The following is a 16,246-nucleotide window of genomic DNA, read 5'->3' as shown; positions in this document are numbered from 1 at the left end:
GAATTACTGGCGAGAGGCACTGGTGTCAGGCTTCTTTTTAATTTTTAATTTTTAAATTGAGACATTGGGCCAGGTGCTGGTGGCTCACCCTGTAATCCTAGCTATCAGGATGCTGAGATCTAAGGTTTGCAATTCACAGCCAGCCTGGGCAGCAAAGTCTATGAGAGTCTTATCTCTAATTAACCACCAGAAAACTGGAAGGGGCGCTGTGGCTCCAAGTGGTAGAATACTAGCTTTGAGTGAAAAACATCAGGACAGCACTGACAAAAAAAAATGTTGAAACAATCATACATATTTATAGGGTACCATGTTCAAATCAGGGTAAGCATCTTTCTCTTTGTTGATCATTTCTTTATGGTGAGAACATTGTAAGTCCTTTCTTCTAAGTGTTTTAAACCATAGTTCATGATTGTTATTTATAGTCACCCTGTTGTGCAGTAGAACACCAAGGCTTATTTCTTCTATTCAAGTAAGACCTTGTACACATTGCCTAGCCAATCTTCATCCCACTTTCCTTCCTACTCTTCCTGGCCTGTGATAATCACTCTTCTACTCCCAATGTCTAGGAGAACAGCTCAAAAATCGCTTCTTCCTTGAGTCATGGTCAAATATTCAAGCAGCAACTGTCTTACCCTGTAATAACTCAAGGGAGATGTTCTAAATCCCTGAATTTCTGAGAATGTCTTTGATGTAGGAGTTGTATGACCGACTGTACTACTCAGCGGGTCTGCGCTGTAACTGGTAAGAGCTCATGAAATTGATTTCCTCACCAGACTCTGCCCTGGAGGCCTGCGTTAATTTGTTTAAATAAAGATGGAGTGGGCAGGTGAAAGACATTGATGCCTGTAATTAGATTCTATTAGCAGGAGCTGGCAAGAAGGCATGCTGTTTTTTGGAAGTGATAATGGAGAGATGAGGGAATATCAAATTAGACAAGCGGGAGGAGGACCCTGATTGGAAAGAAGGCGGTGGATGCAGGAAGTTGGGGGGAAGGCTGTGGTGATAATGTAATCAGGATGCTGCTGATGTGGGCATTCGGGCCCCTCAGGGAAGAAGAACACCTTATCATGCATCCTGCTAAATTGAAAAATAAATACAACACTCCACAAAACTTGTTTTCTTTTGTTCTAGAAATCCACTGGAGAGCCTTCCGAGAAGGATGCTCTGCAGCCCGGCCGGAACCTGGTGGCTGCAGGCTACGCTCTGTATGGCAGTGCTACCATGTTGGTCCTGGCCATGGAGAGTGGTGTGAACTGCTTCATGCTGGACCCGGTGAGCCATCTAAAGGCAGGCTGGGTGCTTAGTTGGTGACTGTGAGGTAGTTTTTTCTGCTCTGTGTGTGTGTGTGTGTGTGTGTGTGTGTGTATGTAGTAAGAGGTGTGTAGAAATGGAGGTCTCTAGAGGGCTGACGGTGTAACACTGGAGCAGGGAAGAGACAGAAGACGGAAAGATGATGGAGGTGGGAAGTGAAGTCTGTACTGAGCATGAGATCAGGTCTTTTGCTTCAAGATGAATTAAAAAAAATAAAACCACCATTACGCTAGTGGAGTGGAATGCCCATGGAGCCCAGGCAGGCCTGGGCTGATGGCAGTACACTGGGGAAAGAAAGGCTGGAGACTGAGATGAGACAAAGAGTCTAGCAATGGTTCTAAGTTGGGAATGGAGCCCAGTCTCTCCAAGGCTTCCAGTGTTTGAAGAAACACTGTATTAACAACAACAACAACAATAATAATAATGAAACAGTAATGTTTTTAGATGTGTGATGCACTGAGCTGGTCAGCTCAAATACACTAGAGAATGTGAAGAGGCTGGTAGATGGCCTGTGTGCACCCCACTGTATCCATTTCTTACCTTTCTAGCTTAGCAACAAGAGGTGGTTTTCCTCAAGTGAGTGGTATCCCAGCGAAAGCAGTGAACACCATTATTTCTTCAAACTAGCTCCCAAATTTATCTGTGGAATGTGCGTGCACATAGACCTTCAGTTAATATTTGCATTGTGTGTATGTGTGTGTGTGTGCCAGTCCTAGGGCTTGAACTCAGAGCCTGGGTGCTATCTCTGAGCTTTTTTTTCCCCCAAAGCTAGCATTCTACCATTTGAGCCACAGTTTCACTTCTGGCTTTTTGATGGTTAATTGGAGATAAGAGTTTCATGGACTGTCCTGCCTGGGCTGGCTTTGAACTGCAATCCTCTGATCTCAGCCCCCCGCCCCAGAAGCTAAGATTACAGGTGCCACCAGTACCCGGCTATCCTCTGCAATTTTGTGTAGGCTTTAAGGAGCTCAAAACAAAAGAAAATAAAAGAAGGAAGTGAAGATCAATCTTCAGTCTACCTTACAGAGAAAAGTTACTTCACACAGAGGAGTCCCTGGGGCCATGAAAAATGTTCACTAGCAGTTTTAATTTGTGGATAGGTATTTCCACATGTCCATTAGTGTGCCCATTGCTTATTTATTCAGTTAGATGACAGTGCCAACAGAGCAGGTAAAATTAGAGAAAGAAATTTCTTTAAATATTTCCGTGCAACTAAACTCATCACTGAAACAAGCTGGAAAGAATAATCTTCAGTACACTGACACGTTCATTAAGCATGTGGTCCAGTATGCCAAGGGAGAAAGAATTATGTTTATAAATTGTTTTTAGAAATATGTCAGCCATTAATGGAACACTTTCTACGGTGATTTTTTTTTTGCTGACAAATTGAACACAGGATACTAGAATCCTCTGTGCAAGGCATGCTGATTCCAGGGAGGCCTCTCAGATTGCATGGGTGACAACTGATACACATCAGACCAAGGGTCAACTTTGACCCCTGATCAGAGCTGGACTTTCACCTCCTTGGAAACATAGACGTTTAACAAATAAACAAAGGCAAGGGCATAGCACTAGTTAAAATGTCTGATGAAGTGAAGTCAGGGGAAAATAGTGGCAGAATCGGAGCAAAGTTCAGTCTGTGCCCAGGACAAAGCTTCTGAAGTCAGTGATATTTGCTGATGCGTTGCCTGCTTAGACATTTACAGCTTCCCCAGACATTATTCTTCTGGTGCTTTCAGTGTTACCTTTGAGTCAATGGACGTATAGAAAGAAAATAAATCGTCTCTTCTTGTTTTCTAGTTTGCAGATGCTGCCTACAGAAGTAAGTTTCTGTGTCAATAAGGTTTTTCTCTTCTCACATCTAAACAAGAACAAAGCAGGTTGTTGTAACGCTCCCTTGCTGGCTGCCAGCCCTTCCTTGACTTGAATCCTTCAGCTCACTGTTGCCTGGGGCAGCCGAGCCTTCCTCTACAGAGATGCTAAGTGCTTCCTCTGATTTGGCTTGCTGCAAGGACAGGTTGATGGCTTCTGCTGAAACCATCGTGATTGCATTTCTAGCAGCTTTAATTTTCAAGGGGCATTTATGTCTCTTGTCTCTTTATGTAGAGACTCCCTTCCTTCACACTCCCATCCAGGACACTCAGGCTGGATACCCAAACTAGATGCCTGGAGGGCATGGCTTCCTGAGCTTTGCATGCAATGCCTGCTGCTGGTTACAAGATGGCTTCCTTTTCTACATGTTTTATTGCAATATACGTGTGTGTGTGTGTGTGTGTGTGTGTGTGTGTGTGTGTGTTTTAGTTTTACTAGATATAAGACTATTCCTGTGTTTATGGGCAAATTTTTCGGAAATACAACAAGAATAACAAAAGCATAAAAAGGTGCTAGAAGTATATCTCAGTGATTGAATACCTGTTTAGCAAGTATGAGACCTTCAGTTCAAATCCTAAGGCATAAAAGTAAAAAAGAAGGCCTCAGTGACTCATGACTAATCCTAACTAGTTAGGAGGCTGAAATCTGAGGATCACAGTTTGAAGCCAGCCTGGGCAGGAAAGCCCATGATACTCTTATCTCCAACTTACCACCAAAAAGCTGGAAGTGAAGGTAGTTGTGGCTCAAGTGGTAGAGTACCAGTCTCGAGCAGAAAAAGCTAAGGGAGAAAACCCAAACCTTGAAATCAAGCCTGGGTACTGGCACATGCGTGCATACACACATGTACACATACGTCAAAGACTTTCTTGCAATGATAGTTTCCCATGACCACTGTTAATTCTATTCTCCCTTTCTGCTTTCCTCCTTTTCTAGTTTCAACCCACTCCAGGAACCAGTGTTTGGGATGGGAATAAATAGCTGGCCTCCCTTAACTACCTGTCTTCTCATTAGAGCACCTATCCTGCCCATGAGGAGAGTCTCAGTCATATTTTATCTACTAGCAGTCTGTACCATTAGTCCAGAGCAGTAGTTATGGGACCCTTCTCTACCAATTCAAGTCTCCTTTGAAGAACAAAAAGTCAGAAGCTTAGGGCTGGGGCTGTGTTTGGGGAGGTGCACTTAGATTAATTGTATAACAAAGGTGTATGGCATTCTGGGACTCAAAACTCAGGGCTCCATTTTTCTCTGCAGCAACATATGAAAGAGATGATTTTTTGTTGTTGTTGATTTTTGGTCATGGGGCCTGACCTCTGGGCCTGGGCACTGTCCCTTAGCTCTTCAGCTCAAGGCTAGCCTTCTACCACTTGAGCCACAGAGCCGCTTCTGTTTTTTTTCTGTTTATGTGGTACTGAGGAATCGAACCCAGGACCTCATGCAAGCAAGGCAAGCACTCTACCACTGAGTCACCTTCCCAGCCCAAGAGATGTGTAAAAAAAAAATCAAGGTAGAAATGTACTGTAGTCTCCTGTCTGTCCTGCACCAGCATTGTGTGTATGTGTGTGTAAAATCATTGCTCTGGACACATAACCCTTGTTCTTGCTCAGATTTTACCCGTGTGTGTAAGATTTCTTTCTTGTTTTACTGTAAACATTTGCAATCAAAGTCAGAAGCTCCCTGTGGACTTCCCCAGCACCCATTTTCATCTATCCTGATTTCCTTTCACTCATTACTACTGTCTCCCTTTAGCTGGGTCACAATTATTGAAGCAGCTAGCTGGAGTCACTGGTATTCTGGGCCACTTCCTGGGCTAGCCTAACCCAACCAGCCCATTCAACACCTTGTTCATGCTTGGGGCAGACAGGTTCTCATTCACATTTCCTTCCTTGTGTCCAAGAGCATCGGAGAGTTCATTTTGGTGGACAAGAATGTGAAGATCAAAAAGAAAGGGAACATCTACAGCCTTAATGAGGGCTATGCCAAGGACTTCGACCCTGCCATCGCTGAGTATCTCCAGAGGAAAAAGTTTCCCCCAGTAAGTGCGGGGCACCGAAGTGAGCTGGTACAATGACCAGGCATCTGGTGTGAAGGGCAGCTCTGGGGGAGGGGTAGCTGTCCTTTGACAGGGAAAGGGGCCGTTGGGGTTGAAAAGAGGCCTGGTCCATATTTGGGACTCTTGGCTTATGAATAAATCAATTGCAGGCTGCCAGTGGCTCACACCTGTAATCTTAGCTATGCAGGAAGCTGAGGTCTAAGGGTGGCAGTTTGAAGCCAGCCTGGGCAGGAAAGTTTGTGAGACTCTTATCTCCAATGGATCACCAAAAATGCTGGAGGTAGAGCTGTGGCTCAAGTAGTAAACTAAGAAGTTAGTGGATAGAAGACAAGGGGCTGTATAGGTGGCCCTGTGGGGGATTATGTGATTTGCTATACCCTCATTCCAAAGCCACTGGCAGCAGCTATGTTCCAAGATACAGACTATTAGCAGGGCATCCAAGGTCCTCAGAGCCAGCCTCAAACCTTCTTTCCACCTTGATTAGCTCTCCTTTCCCTTTCTCTAGTATTCTTCTATACCCAGGCCCCTTTGCCTTTGCTTATGCCAACCCTTCTCCAAGGAAAAGCACATGTCCTCTCCTGCCCAGTTGCTTGGCAAAATCCTTCTCAGTCTTCAAAGTGCTGCTAAATGGTACACTTTTGTGATACCTGCCCTAATTTCTTAGCCAGTTACATATACCCTTTTTGGCAATTCTTACAGTAATTAGAACTTTGGGGAGATGCTGTCTCCATTACTCCATTTCCTGTTTCCTGGAAATGGAATTTTTTCCAGTCCATTTCTTAGCACATCTTGTAATGTGCTCGATTATTAATTTATTTACTTATTTTTGTGGGACTAAGGATTGAATCCAGGCCGTGGTCATATTAGGTAAGTGTTCGGCCACTTGAGCTAGATCCCCCTCACCTCTTTGCCAAATGGTTGTGGGCATAAATAAGCCAAGGGAACACAAAGAGAAGGCCCCTCTATTTTCTGCAACCCTAATAATTGTTTTTAACCTTGTAGGATAACTCAGCTCCGTATGGTGCTCGGTACGTGGGCTCCATGGTGGCTGACGTTCACCGCACTCTTGTCTATGGTGGGATCTTTTTGTACCCTGCTAACAAGAAGAGCCCCAGTGGGAAGGTATGCACATCCTCTGAGAAGTGACGAAGAGCCATGGGTTTCTGATAGGCCTGCAGGATTCCACTTCATTAGGAAGAAAGCAAGGTTATGATAGCTGTTCTGCTCTCCGGGTGGTTGCTAACGATCTGTGGCATATTCTTTTCTAGATTCCAGGGAAAGCCAGACAATATCAAGTACATGTAGAAATACTACTCTCTGGAGAGTCCTTCTAAAGCTATGGGGCAAAAGAGAATTAATAGAGCTATGGTCAAGAGGAGATGAAAAGTGCTTAGAGTTTCCAGTGGGTGTGTGGTTTGGCTTGGACAAAATGAGTTCCATTCATAAAGCGAAATGAAATAGTCTAGTCTTATTTCCAAGGCAGCAAATCAAATATGTATTGCAAATGGAGGTCTTCTTTGATCACTTTCAAAAGGCATGAAATAGAAATAACTAATGAACCTGACATTTGCTACTTGGAAAATGATACTGTTTAGGGAAGGAAAGCATCTCTGGGGAAACCTGGAGCGCTCAGGTAATTTTCCCACTTACTGCACAGGTCCAGTGTGCAAGCCAAGGGTGGGGCATGCTTTTTCTGTGTTGGCTAAGAGACATCTTTTCTTCTTCCCATACAAGGTGTCATTGTGCTCCCTTAAGTATTATGACCTCTTTATTATTTTCCCCCCAGTGGACAGGTTACCTGCTTTTCTAGGTTAGAGAAAGAATAGAGCAATAATTCCCTTAAGATAATTAGAAATGGATGTATCTGGGATATATCGAGATATCTCTTTATGGCACACATGTGGTGTGAACTTCCATGCAGACATTTTTCTTTACGTAAAACACTGGGCTTGCTGTCACCATCCCAAGCTATATAATTTACCTGCTTTATAGCACTCTTCTTTCTAAGGCTTTAAAAAATGGTTTTTAATACAAATGTTGAACCTCTTCCTCCTGTTTCTTTTTTTTTTTGTCCCCCTTCATGTCTGGCCCTGACACCTATATGGAAGTAGTCAGGAAACACCTGCACAGAGCTGTCTGCTCAGTAGGCAGACTGCATGAAAATGCATATGATAAAAAAGTTAATATTTAAAAGTAAATGCCAGGATGTATAACATACTAAATCCCAACCCTGGAGCCTTGGGAGGATTGTAAAAGGAATGCATACAGAGTTGCAAACAATATTACACTGTTTGGAGGAGCCAGTCTGCTTTCCAGATGTCTGCAGCCAGACACTACTGTGGATTTAAAAAAAATACTTTTAGAATAGGCAAAGCTCCATCCAAAACACACCCAGGATCGCTCATTAAGTCCAGTTTCTGGGCAATAAAGCAAAGGGAACCATCAAGACTGCCAAAATGTCATTCTGTCCCGATTCCAGGTGGTCTACTTCACATTTGCATTAGGCAATCTATGGGCTGGCAACAGCTTGATGAATGGTTTTATTTAACCAAATGGCTTATTCATTTTGTCTCAGATGCAACCACTCACACAAGGAAAAAAAAGGAAACTCCCACCAGCCACTGCAGTGCTTTGAGAGTGTAAAAATGAGTCCCCACTCTATAACACTGGTATCTGCTCTTGTTTTCCAGTTGAGACTGCTGTATGAATGTAACCCCATGGCCTATGTCATGGAGAAGGCAGGGGGGCTGGCTACTACTGGGAAGCAAGCTATATTAGATATCGTTCCCACGGATATCCACCAGAGGGCACCAGTCATCCTGGGGTCCCCCGATGATGTCATGGAATTCCTGGAGATATATAAGAAGCATGCTGCCAAATGAAGAGATGGCCTCGCTCACCTCTCCCCACCGCCAAAGAATTATCTCTCATGGATCTGGACCTTTGATCTCAGAGGGCACTACCCAACTCTGATTGTGCCTTGTACATTCCTAGACAGCCTGAATATTTTTACCATCCAATGTCTGATGCTTCCTAATCCAAATGCTATCTCTGTAATGCCACAGGTGGGCAAGTATATTTTAAGTGAATGGCAAAAGAAACATATTCTTCCTTTGTAAAAGAAGTCTTGACTGCTTTGTGTCAAATAATGATAAAAACACATAGAACAAATGCATTAGATAACTCATTTAGTCTTTGCAATAACCGTATGAATCAAATGCTATGAATAATAGATTTTGTAGCTATTGAAAAGGAGAACTGAGAATAGAAGCAATTTGTCTGGTTTCGAGAAGACTGAGCTGGGATATGAACTCAAGAGTTCTAATCACTGAATTCTAGGCTCACGTATTGCTTCTGGTATATGTTGTTCTATACAGGTTTGACTGTACAGAAATAACCAGAACAAGGTTGTCATGTCCAAGACATGACATGCTCTGTATATCTTCTTGACCTGTATATGGTGTAACCATCTGAATCACAAATGAGGGTTTACAGTACTATTCCATGGTGGTTTTCCTATGAAAGCAGGGTGCTTCATTGAACAAAGCCTAATAATTCCTAGAGTCTATTACATAAGGAAAAGGATTCATCATAAAAACTAGATTTAAGTTAGGCAGTAGTGGCTCTCACCTATAATCTTAACTGCTCAGGAGGCTGAAAACTGAGGATCATGGTTCAAAGCCAGTCTGGCAGACAAATCCATGAGACTATTATCTACAGTTAGCCAGTAAAACAACAACAACAAAACAACACTGGAAGTAGAGTGATGGCCTTAAATGAAAAAGCCAACTGAGAGTCTGAGGCCTTGAGTTCAGGCCCCAGTACTGGCATACACACATCAAAAGAACCCGATGTAAGGGAATTTGATTAGAGGTTCAAGTGTGCTTCTCACAAAGTAAACTTGGTAAGTTCATCTCTTAGCTGATCTTGACTGTATGTGAGTCCAAAGGTCATCATGGCGTGTTTATTTATTTATTTATTTATTTAGGGTCCGGTCATGGGGCCTGGACTCTGGGCCTGGGCACTGTCCCTCAGCTCTTCAGCTCAAGGCTAGCGCTCTACCTCTTGAGCCACAGCACCACTTCCAGCTTTTTTCTTTTTGCTTATGTGGTGCTGAGGAATCGAACCCAGGGCCTCATGCATGCAAGGCAAGCGCTCTACCACGGAGCCACCTTCCCAGCCCATGGCAAGTGTTTAGTTACATGTTTGACATGGTTGTGGGTATGTGTGTAGAAAATAATGTGATTTTTCACATATGAATTTAAAATAAGTGTTTGCATAGATCTTACTTCTCTCCTCCACTCTTCATTAATTCCATGTCTTTTTTTTTTTTTTTTGTCGGTCGTGGGGCTTCAACTCTGGGCCTGGGCGCTGTCCCTCAGCTCTTCAGCTCAAGGCGAGCGCTCTACCACTTGAGCTACAGCGCCACTTCCGGTTTTCTGGTGGTTTATTTGAGATAGGAGTCTCACAATCTCTCCTGCCTGGGCTGGCTTTGAACCGCGATCCTCAGATCTCAGCCTCCTGAGTAGCTAGGATTACAGGCGTGAGCCACCAGCGCCCGGCAGTTCCATGTCTTTCTGATGAGAACCTTAGTTTGATCCTAAGTATTGAATCTGCTTTTATCCACAAAATGTACTTCAGTCACAGCAATTCCTCTACTCAGGAGAGGGGAAGGGCTCTAAGGAAAGTCACCTGATTCACAAAGCAGCTTCAGGGTTTTAACCTTGGCTTCTGTTCTTAATGCTCTGAAGATATGATAGTGAGGTGTGGGAAACAATAGCCCCCACCCTGGAGCCATAATGAAACCAAGAAAGATAATAGAAGTAAACCTTTCCTTTATTTCTGTGTGTATGTTGTATGCAGTGTCTTTTGATTGAGATGTGAGCTCATGAATAGAATGGTTTCATGCTGTTTGTTGTATTCAACTTCAAATGCAACCAAGTGTCCAGCTCATAGCAAGGTAGACATGATCCAAGCTGACCGTGGTGGTCCATACCTATGATCCCAGCTATTCAGAGAGCAGAGGCAGGAGGATGGTGAATTTGAGCTCAAACCTGGCAACATTAATGAGACCTGCCTCAAAAACAAAATATAAACAAAGGGCTGGGTGTGTGGCTCAAGTGGTAGAGCACTTGCCTGGGATGGGTTGAGATCTTGGGTTCAATCCCTTACACTGAAAAGAAAAAGGGGGGAGAGGCATGATCCAAACAGGGAAGGGAAATCATTTTCTGATGATGATTATAAGATCTCAGAATTGGACTTGAGACCTTAGAGGTGGCCCTTAGGCAGATGAGGGGATGGGTTCTGATCCACTGAATGTTACACAGGGATACCAGCAACCAAGGCTCTGCAATGTCACAGTGCCATGATAGTGGAGACTCTACTCCTAATCAAACCCATGGGGTTCCTTTTACAAGGAAAGCACATCCCCACACAAGTAAGCACATATTTCTCTGTGAGGTGTTTTTTGTTTTTTGTTTTTGTTTTTTTTTTTTTTGGTCGATTGTGGGGCCTGAACTCTGGGCCTGGGCGCTGTCCCTCAGCTTTTCGGCTCAAGGCTAGCATTCTACCACTTGAGCCACAGCACCACTTCCGGCTTTTTTTTTTTTTTTTTTTTGCTTATGTAGTGCTGAGGAATCGAACACAGGACCTCATGCATGAAAGACAAGCACTCTATCCCTGGGCCACCTTCCCAGTCCCTGTTTTGTTTTGTTTTGTTGTTTTAAATGGGCTTTCTCTGTCTCAACATTAGTGGGATGTATATAGTGGCCCCACCCATGGGTTTGAATTTTGGAGATTTCATAGCCACACCTTTCACTTTGCAAGTTAAGAGTATACATAGCCTTAAGCCAAAATTATAAGTATTTCAAAGTGAATTAGCATGGAAGTGGACGGGGAGCAGAGGCTGGAGGTAGGTTTCCACAGTGCCCTTGCTGCTCCTTGTGCTTTGCTAAAAGCTCAGAAAGCACCCATCCAGTGTGACTTGAAGTCTTATATACCCTGGCTTTGCCACCACAGGTCTATTAAATACAGCTGAAGACCCTGGGCATTTGATGAAACACTCCAGATGTGGTGGAGATAGAAATGCCTTTTGGCACCAAAAGCCCCAGAGTGAGGCAGCTTGTTCCCCCAACTTCAGGATTAGGGATGATTTCAATTTAACTGCTCAGAGAGCATCCCAATCCCCACCAGATGAGGGCATCTTTCACCAAGCACAACAAAGTCATAAATAGCTTTCTTGTCGCCAAAATACCTGAGGCACTGGAATAATGGTGGTGGAGCGGTAGGAGGGGTTGCTCTCCCTTCCTGTAGACCTTCACTACAGCTGTTCTTTCAGCTTCCGCTCTGTTGTGAGCCCTTTTCGAACTCTGGCATTTGCCGAAAGGTCAGCAGCTGCCATTTGAAGCCATGTGGGTAACTTGAACTTCTAACATTTAAATGATGAAGGATGATGACAAAATAGAAGACCTGTCCTGTTGCAGAGCAGCAGTAACTGATTGCATACAAATGACACTGGCCATACTTCTCCCTCCGCCTAATCACTCAAACCTCTTAATTAATATTAATTAATGTAATACCAGTATCGGGACTTAAACTTGGGGCTTCTTGATCTGTCTTGGCTTTTTCACTCAAGGCTGATACTTTACTACTTCAGCCAAACCTCTACTTCTGGCTTTTTGCCAGTTAATTGGAGTAGAGTGTCCTAGGTTTTTCTGCCTGGTCTGGCTTTGATCCATGATTCTTAGATCTCAGCCTCTGCAGAAGCTAGAGTTATAGATTTGAGCCAACCAGCACCCACCCAGATAGACACTATTCTTGATATCTAGAGTGCTCAGCAGCCACCATATCTCAAAGTGTCTGTGCTAAAGCACTGGTTTGTCAGCATGTCTGTCCATCTCATTACCAGTCTGCTGTAAGCAGAGATGTTTATAAAATATAATACAAAGAATTACTGTGACATTGTATGAAAAGAAATGTATCTTTACCTGACTTATGTAACTGCAACCCTTCTGTACATCACCTGTATAATAACCATTTTAAAAAAAAGAATTATTGGAGCTAGGTGCTAGTTGCTCACACCTGTAATCCTAGCTACTCTGGAGCTGAGATCTGAGGATCACAGTTCAAAGCCAGCCTGGGAAGGAAAGTCCATGAGACTCTTATCTCCAATTAACTACCAAAAAAGTTGGAAGAGGAGCTGTGGCTCAAGTGGTAGAACACTAGCCTTGAGCAAAGTAGCTCAGGGACAGCACTCAGGCCCTGAGTTCAAGCCTTGGGACCAGCAAGCACATGCACGCATGGACACACACACACACACACACACACACACACACACACACACTATTGGAATGAACAGGAAACATACAAACAAGCTCAATATCTCAAATCAGTAGAGAAATGCCATTCTAAGCAGTGAGAGGCCATATCATACTCAGTAGGATGCTAGTATAATTAAAAATGACAAGTGTTGGTGAGCAAGGGAGACTTTTCAATCCTTGTTCATTGTGAGTGGTGCACCCATTGTGGTAAATGGGCTAGAGGACCCTTAAGAAATCCAATAGACTTTCCTAGGGCTCCAGCAATGGTTCTTATAGAATTGAACGCAGGGACTCAAGCAGATATTTGTAAATAGTAGTAATCACATTAATCAAAAAAGTAGAATCAATGCAAGTGTCTACTGACGGAAGATTGGATAAACAAAATGTGACATAACATACAATAGAATTAATATTAGCCTTAAAAAGGAGAAAACATGCCAGGCACTGGTAGCTCACACCTGTAATCCTAGCTACACAGGAGGCTGAGATCTGAGGATTGCTATTTGAAGTCAGTCAGAGCAGAAATGTCTGCGATACTCTTTAATAAATTTTTTAATTGTAAAGATACTATACAGAGGGGTTTCAGTTACATGAGCAAGGTAATGAGTCCATTTCCTATCGAGCATTGTTACCCCCTCCTTTGTTCTCCCCCTACCATCCCTGTCCTCCCCACCTCCCCAACTCCTCCCTCCACAAAGTTATAAAATTAGATTTCAACATAGTGTCTTGTACATCTTGTTGTTACAATGGGTCATCCTGTATCCTTATTTCAGCACTTTGTTATTTCCCTTCCCCTCCCCAATTAGAAAAATGAATATATAAGATGCAAGACACTGGAATCAAATACAGTGACACAGGGGTTATACCATGGGGGAAGAACATACAAAGAAACAAAAAAAAAATCATATAGTTCATTGTAAGTACATTAAAAAATAACAACAAGAAGATGAAATCTCTTGTGTCCCTATCTTGGGGTTCATTTCACTTAGCATGAGGTTATATGGTAATATGTACATAGCTTTTGACCTCTTCTGCTTGTCCTAGACATATACTAGTTATTACAGATAAGGGAAACAAGGGATCTATGTTTCTTTGGGTTGGGGCAGAACATTATTCACCATAGCTAAAATATGGAAGCAACCCAGATGCCCCTCAGTGGATGAATGGATCAAGAAAACGTGGTATGTATTTACAATGGAATTCTATGCCTCCTGTGAAACTCTTACTTCCTATTAACCACTAGGAAACCAGAAGTGGAGCTGTGGTTCAAAGTGGTAGAGTGTTAGCCTTGAGTGAAAAAGCTCAGGGACAGTGGCTAGATCCTGAGTTCAAGCTCTATGACCAACCAAAAAAAAAAAAAGGGGAAAATGTCCGACACAGGCTACATCATGGATGACAACTGAAGACATATGAAATAAGACAGTTTTAAAAGAACAAGTATTACCTGATTTCAATTATTTGAGGTACTTCAGGAACAGGAAAGAGAAGAGTTGTATTTTGAACATAGAGTTGTATTCCATTAAGGAAGATGATGAAGTTCTGGAGATGGATGGTGGCTATGGTCATACAACAATGTAAATCTGATTAGGGCTGCTAAATTATACACTGAGAAATGGTTATGATGGTAGAAACAATGACTGGAAAAGTGACAAAAGACTAATACATACAGACTAGAAGCCTTAATTATGCAATGTTGGATTGTTACCTCCTTTCAGTCTAAGTGATGTTTTGTCAACAAATTTAAATTATATTTTAATTCATATAGTCAGAACAAACGTAATGCAGGGTAATTGCTATAGTGTAATTTTCCAATTTTTGCCTTGGCAGGCTCATTTGGTTTGTAGACCGCCTGTGATCAACTTTGCATTTTGTTTTACAGAGGAACTGAAGGGCCAGGAGGACTGTGAGTTCAGGCCCAGGCTGGGCCACATAGTGAGATCCTCTCTCAACCTCACCCCACTAAAAGTACAGTCCTGTAGACTTTTAAAAAAGGACAAGCAGCCATCTTCACAATCAAGAAATATCAGGAAAATTCCTTTTCCTATTCCCACCTCACACTCTTACACTTTGCGATGACACAGTGGTTCTCTATCATGATTTTGTCTCTGTGGGATTATCATATTGATAGAACAATACAGTGTACATACTTCTGAGACTGGCTTCTTTCACTCAGCAGAGTGCCTTTGAGCTTCCTGTAAAAATATTTGGTTCCTGGGCTGGGAAGGTGGCTCAGTGGTAGAGCGCTTGCCTTGCATGCCTGAGGCCCTGGGTTCGATTCCTCAGCACCACATAAGCAAAAAGAAAAAAGCCGGAAGTAGCGCTGTGGCTCAAGTGGTAGAGTGCTAGCCTTGAGCTGAAGAGCTGAGGGACAGCGCCCAGGCCCAGAGTTCAAGCCCCACGACCGGACCCAAAAAAAAAAAATTTTTTTGGTTCCTTTTTACTGTTGAGTAGTATTCCATTTCGTGGAGCTACCCACCAGTTTACCCATTTGCTGATGAGGAGCACCTTGGTATTTGTGGTTTCTGACAATGAAACATAGAGCTGATATGAATAGTCATATGTGGGTTTTATGTAAATATACATGTGAATTTCTAGAGTAGATGTGATGGTCTCCTTTGCGGGGCACTCTTCCTCACCCTTATTCAGATGAAACATTAGACAGAAAGAAACCTAAACCTAGTCTTCATCCTGCCATCATTCACTGGTCCAGGATGCTGAAGACCCAGATAATGCCCTCCCTAGAATTGTCAGTGGAATCATTGGTGGTCCTATGAAAGGCAAGACTCTGTTATTTGCTACTGGCAACAGTAGCAAATCAGAGAAAGCTCTTTGCAACAATCTTCAATCCCTAGGGGCATTCAGGAAAGATATTTTCAGGTTTTTTGTGTGTGTGTGTGCTGGTACTGGGGCTTGAACTCTGGTCCTCATGCTTTGGTCATCTTTTTTCTGTTCAAGAATGGTTCTTTAGCACTTGAGCCACACCTTTACTTCTGGCAGTTTTATGTAGATTAACTGGAGATAAGAGTCTCTCAGATTTATCTCCTCTGGCTGGCTTTGAACCAGCCTCCTCAGTAGCTAGGATTTACAAGTGTGAGCCATGGGTGCCAGGAGGTTTTCTGATTTTGATCTTGGTGATTATCAAATGAAAGTGTTCTGATACAACACTTTTTCTGTGACTGTGTCTTCCTGAAGCACCTGCCTAAATGTAAGGTTACCTGCAAGTATTGTTCAAAGAACAAACTTTCCACAAAGTATCCAAAAGTTCCAACCACACACTGGAACACAGCTAAGTGTTATGGTTTAGATATGAGGTCTTACCACAGAAAGCTCATGCATTGAAGGTTTGGTCCCAGCTGGCATACTTTTGGTCGATTTGGCAATCCGTAGAAGGAGGAGAGTAGCTGGAGGAAGTGGGTGGCTGGAAAAGTATATGATTGAGGGTTGTCTCTTATCCTGGGCTCCTCTCTCTGTCTGTCTCTGTTTCCTGACATCATGAGGCAAGTAGCCTCTGTCCCCTTGGCCTACGTTCTGTCCCTCTCTAGGCCCAGACTCAATGGACAGAAGGACTATGGGCTAAAACCTCAGCAACTGTGAGCCAAAAGAAAACCCTTTCTCCTTTTAGTTTGTTCAGTCAGGTATTGGAAAAGTCTAGCACAATAAGTCTCTGTGCTGCCTTGCATGTAAACCCAGGATG

At 43.1% G+C, this 16,246-nt stretch overlaps 1 protein-coding gene across 1 annotated transcript in view; it reads left to right on the top strand.

The window, feature by feature from the left end:
• The window catches only part of Fbp1 (fructose-bisphosphatase 1), a 28,887-nt gene extending 20,530 nt beyond the window's left edge, over positions 1-8,357 (top strand). The window contains exons 4-7 of the mRNA XM_070033697.1: positions 1,132-1,272; positions 5,078-5,215; positions 6,236-6,355; positions 7,924-8,357. Of these exons, the coding sequence (XP_069889798.1) occupies positions 1,132-1,272; positions 5,078-5,215; positions 6,236-6,355; positions 7,924-8,115 (591 nt within the window). The 3' untranslated portion in view covers positions 8,116-8,357. The remainder of the gene's footprint in view (positions 1-1,131; positions 1,273-5,077; positions 5,216-6,235; positions 6,356-7,923) is intronic.
• Positions 8,358-16,246: the final 7,889 nt, after the last annotated feature.

This window comes from Dipodomys merriami, unplaced genomic scaffold, assembly GCF_024711535.1.
Source record: "Dipodomys merriami isolate MVZ:Mamm:240054 unplaced genomic scaffold, mDipMer1.0.p SCAF_22, whole genome shotgun sequence".
NCBI classification, from domain to species: Eukaryota; Metazoa; Chordata; class Mammalia; order Rodentia; family Heteromyidae; genus Dipodomys; species Dipodomys merriami.
The sequence above is the reverse complement of the archived record's forward strand: the minus strand, read 5'-3'. Positions and strand labels throughout refer to the sequence as shown.